Here is a 5,063-nt window from a genome sequence, read left to right as displayed (position 1 = left end):
GTGTGTGTGTGTGTGTGTGTGTGTGTGTGTGTGTGTGTGTGTGTGTGTGTGTGTGTGGTGCGTGCGTGCGTGCGTGTGCGTGCGTGCGTGTGTGTGTGTGTGTGTGTGCGTGTGCGTGCACATATTCATATATGTAATGTAATGACCACTAATATATTGCTTACAGATTAGAATTAGAATTAGGTATTAAAAAGCAACACAATAAGGATTCTACTGGTATAGCTTCAGAATATTCTTCTAATTTTAATCCCAATGTTATCGCATATCCATCTCCTCCTCCTCTACAACAACAACAGCAACAACAACCACAACAGCAAATGATGTATAGACAGCAGCCTACAGTTGTACAAGTATTTAACATATTACTATATATTTTTCAATAATTATTGAAACGAGCAAATTTATATTAAATATCATTTCCTATGTTTTTAAGGTTGGAAATGTCCTACAAGTAGTCCCTGCTGATTTCAATGGGGTGCAATCAGCACGTCGCGAAGTATCTGCTACAATTACGACTCCGCCCGTGCGATCTGGATCCAGTCAAGTGGTTCGCGTAGGTAACGTTCTTCAAGTAGTACCCACGTCATTAGATTGGAGCAGCAGTAATAGCGGCGGCGGCGGTAGCGGCAGTGGCCAGTCTTCGACAGGTCAATCAAATGTAGTTTTGTATTCTTCAGCTGTCCCGGCACCTTCACCCTCGGCGCCTATGTCAATACCTGTCCCCGTCCCCGTTCCATTGCCTGTGCCACCAACCTTACCCGTCACGACAAATACTCTCGCCCCCGTCGCAACTATGTCATCTGTCACGCCACTGCCGCTATCATTGCCAGTACCTGTACCTGTGCCAGTTCCGATTCCCCCTGCGACAGCAGCAGCGTTTCCAAGAAACGAGATTCAGACACAAAGTACGTATATAAGTCTATTTAAGATATGATTCTTACTTCTTACCATCCGAAAAATCTTATTATTCAACGACGAATGTCTTTACGTTGTAGAAATAGTTCAACCTGTGTATAATTACGAAGCTATACTCGAAACGCGCCGTAAAGAACAGGAAGAGCGTAAACGAATACGCGAGTTACGCAGGAAAGAAAAAGAACGTAGGAGGATAGAACGGATTAATCGACGAGCTCTGCGATTATTAGAAAAGAACAATACATCGCGACAAATAAGTGGAGTCTTATTAGATCATCGTAAGAGTTCAAGTATAGATCCAGCAGTTCTGAAAGCATTGAAAGAAGGAGACGAACAAGTTGAATCTCCATCAGCTAATCCTATAAAAGAAGAAGAGGAAGCAACAATGATTATTAAAGAAGAAGACGAAGATGTCGCTATGGATGAAGAAGAAGATGATGATGAAGATGAGATTGAGGCCGAAGCGGAAGATGATGAAGAAGAGGAAGAAGAAGTAGAAGATGAGGATGAGGATGATGGTGATGATGAGAAATCATTACAAATGATTAATCAGCGAATTGATGAAGCGACAACGTCTGTCGTTAAAGATCAGGCAGAAATTGATACCAGAAAGGAATGGCCGGTGCTGCCATCTCCACCATTAAAAGGCATTTTAGTTGTACCAGGATTTAGGTTTGTCTATATTGTTTTAAATTTCTTTTAAAAATAAAGTTAAGTTTCCCCTGAGTAGTCGCAATGATCATATTGGACGTAACGTTACAAACGAGAAATAAAGAGAATTTGGATAAAACAAAATCATGAGATCGATTTAAAACACTTGTAAAAATGTCGAAGCCATTCTCTTATCATCTTTGCTCACAGTAAACAATCATAAAAAGCACGTGAAATGAAAATTGGTTCAAAAGCTTTATTATGTATTTTCACTTTACATGCCTTTCACGATTATTTACTAATTATTGATGAGGAAGGAGATATAGATAGGACAGCCCGTTTTTACAAGTGTTTTATAGTAATATTATTATTTTGATCTATTCAGAATGTTCTTATTTATAAATGGCATGCAAGACTCTTAAAGGTGTCATTTCTCGCTCATGACGTTACGATCCAATATGACCGCGATGAATGGACAAAAATTTTAATATTAAAAATTATATTTTATGCAATTTTGATAAAAAAAATTTTTTGTAAGTCATCTCTTAAGGCTGCGTTTGATTTGGACGTTTTAGGACTTCCAATGCTTCTTTTACATCTAATAAATAGTAGATAAAGACAGCATATTGATTATAAGCGCTTATAGAGCGTTCAAAGTGAATGCAAAATGTTCATATTATAATTCATAAGTGTTTTTACAAGTTTTACAAGAATAAGTTACAAGCTGTATTGATTTTGCTTGAAATTTTGCTTAAATTTGATATATTCAATTTGTATGTACTGCATGGAATATATAAGTGGATTTTTTTCAGTCCCAGTGGCAACTTGGATGATTTATCAGACGTGGACAACAATATCAAAGACAGTAGCGACAAAGATGGAGAGATAGATAAAAATAGTGAATATGATAAAGATGCAGGATCTGACATGCAGGTCAAACCTGGTAAATCAAATCTAGCAAAATTAAAAAAAACAAAGAAAAACAAAAAGTCAGTTCAGTTTGCTGATGGTGTGAAACCTGGGGAGGGAACTAGTCCCAGCGGTGGCGAAGGCGACATGCCTTCACCGCCTCCTCCTAAGGGAATAGATTTCCGCGAAGGACTCGGAGATTTGAAAAGAGATAAAATTTATAACTCTCGAAAGAGCAGGAAGCAGGAAAAAAGGACGAGACCACCAAAGGCAAAGAAAAAAGTCAAGGTATGCAAGTTATTCCTCTTTCTCTCTTGTTTAGAAAAAGAGACTTGGATTCAAAAAATGTTTTTTAATTGTATTATGTAAAATATGTTTTTTTTCTCTCCTTGTATTTTATAGGTAAAGATAATCAAATTGAAAAAGCCACGCATTACGCCATTGACAGCCATGATGATGGATGATTCTGACGAAATCGACGATCGTTCACCACCCCCGCCGCCCCCTGGTTCTCCTCCGCCACCTCATCTCTGGCCCAGTTATCTTTCAATCTACAATACAACGGTTCGAGCAATTGAACAACCACAGACTACGACTGCGACTTTGACGTCTGTTCAAGCTCCACCACCACCACCAACTCCATTGCCTCTTCTGATCCCGCCACCTCCGCTTAATTATACCATCCAACCTTGCAGTAAATCTTAAGCTAATTCACGGCGTCGATTTTGTAATCTTTTCTGATCTTTTTCTTTTTATGAAACAGTAAATTTCTCTTTCTCTGTCTCTCCCTCCCTCCCTCCCTCCCCTCCCTCCCTCCCCCCCTTCCTTTATTGAAAATTCTGTGCGCGGGAAATCATATTAGATTGTAAAAGTGAGAATTGTACATTAGTAGTCTCTTTGAGACTTCAGTGAACAAAGTTAAAATGATGTTGAAGAATATGTACCAATAGTTGATGTTGTAAATATCCTTGCAATATAATCATTTTCTGATCAAGAGATCGTAATCTTTATCTGATCCATTGCGTCCGGAACTTTTAATAACTTCATATTAATAATCTACTTCATATATTTTCGATACCGAGAATCGAATACATAGAATGTCCGAACTAATGATACAATAAAAAAAGGTAATTTTTAATGGAAAGAAAATTTTAAAATTAAATTTTTGCACCTTTTTAAATTTATTTTCAATGCCAGTGTGTGCATCATATATCGTCAAATTTCTTTCGTGAATGTTTATTAAAATACACAAATATGTTTTACGTACAAAATGTATTTCAACTAATAATATTTTATTTATTAATATAATATATTATTAATATCGTATTATATTTAAAAAAATGGAAATGATTTTACTGTATATATTTATTAGGATAGCTCTTATTTTATACTTGGTGAAACGTTTTTTCATGTATTTATTTGCAATCCCTTCAGAGCAATTCCAGATATTAAAAAAATAATATCCGCCAAATTTTGTTACAAGGTGCCTGTAGTATGTGTTCTTTTTAATCGATTGTAATAATAAATTTTATAGAGATTATTTTTGTAATATCTTGAACTGTTTTGGAGGAATCGGCAAACAAATATATGACGAAATTTTTCATCCTAATATTTATAAATAATTTTTCAATAACTTATATAATTTTAAATTGCTTTATTGTACATAAATAGAATATTACTTTTTTTTTATTATAAAAATGCGCTCGAAACGAATTGGATGACGTATGATGTATATTAAAGAAGGATTGATAAAAAACATGTTTTAAACAGTTTAAAAGGTGCTTAACTGATGTTTTTAAACTGATGTTTTTTTTTATAATACTGTTTAAAGCAAATATTTAAAGCATTAAAAACATATTTAAGAAAAACATAATATTTTATTCTTAAAAAAAAGATATTAGTTTTTGTCAATCCTGATTAAAGATCATTAAGCACTTAAGAAAATACAACATACATATTAAAATTTTCCAATTTTCAAAGACTTTTCTCGAAAACTTAGATAAATTACTTACTTACATAAACGAAAACACTTAATTTTATAATTTTCTTATTCCTATAAAAGGAACTTTTCAATTGTATTATTAGTTCTAAAACACTGCATTAAAATGGCAATGGCAATGGATATAATGTAATTATTGTCGATGATATATTGTTAATACAATTTGTTATTACAAGTAAGAACATATTCGAAAAAAATGCAATGTATATACATTGTATTATATATTAACTTGTCACAAATATATGTGATTTAAATGCAGGCAATATATTTAAAATTAGATCCCGTTCTTTTCTTAGATTAAAAACATTTAGTACTTTAGTGATAAAGTACTTTATATTTAATGATAACTACACATAATATTAATATCACATGATGATAAGGTATCTGTAAAACAAAAATCTGTAAAACAGTTTTTAAAAACAGTTTTTTGAAAACAGTAATCTATATATATATATATATATATATATATATATATATATATATATATATATATATATATTAATTTATTATAGTAGTAAGTAAGTAAGTAGTAGTAGTATAATATAGTAGTAAGTAATTAAAGTTTAAAAGTTAAAAATTTAAAAAGTAA

At 33.1% G+C, this 5,063-nt stretch overlaps 2 protein-coding genes across 2 annotated transcripts in view; both read left to right on the top strand.

Annotated features, from left to right (window-relative positions):
* LOC105624323 (trichohyalin-like) overlaps positions 1 to 3,180 on the top strand; it is a 16,395-nt gene extending 13,215 nt beyond the window's left edge. The window contains 6 exon segments of the mRNA XM_012205684.1: positions 167 to 350; positions 434 to 905; positions 996 to 1,591; positions 1,897 to 1,904; positions 2,379 to 2,763; positions 2,878 to 3,180. Coding sequence (XP_012061074.1) covers positions 167 to 350; positions 434 to 905; positions 996 to 1,591; positions 1,897 to 1,904; positions 2,379 to 2,763; positions 2,878 to 3,180 — 1,948 coding nt within the window.
* A 1,400-nt stretch (positions 3,181 to 4,580) lies between these two features.
* LOC105625696 (D-aspartate oxidase) overlaps positions 4,581 to 5,063 on the top strand; it is a 4,063-nt gene continuing 3,580 nt past the window's right edge. The window contains exon 1 of the mRNA XM_012207019.1: positions 4,581 to 4,589. Coding sequence (XP_012062409.1) covers positions 4,581 to 4,589 — 9 coding nt within the window. The remainder of the gene's footprint in view (positions 4,590 to 5,063) is intronic.

Source organism: Atta cephalotes, assembly GCF_000143395.1.
Source record: "Atta cephalotes unplaced genomic scaffold scaffold00003, whole genome shotgun sequence".
Taxonomy (NCBI): Eukaryota; Metazoa; Arthropoda; class Insecta; order Hymenoptera; family Formicidae; genus Atta; species Atta cephalotes.
Note: the sequence above shows the minus strand (reverse complement) of the source record. Positions and strands in the feature narration are given on the sequence as shown.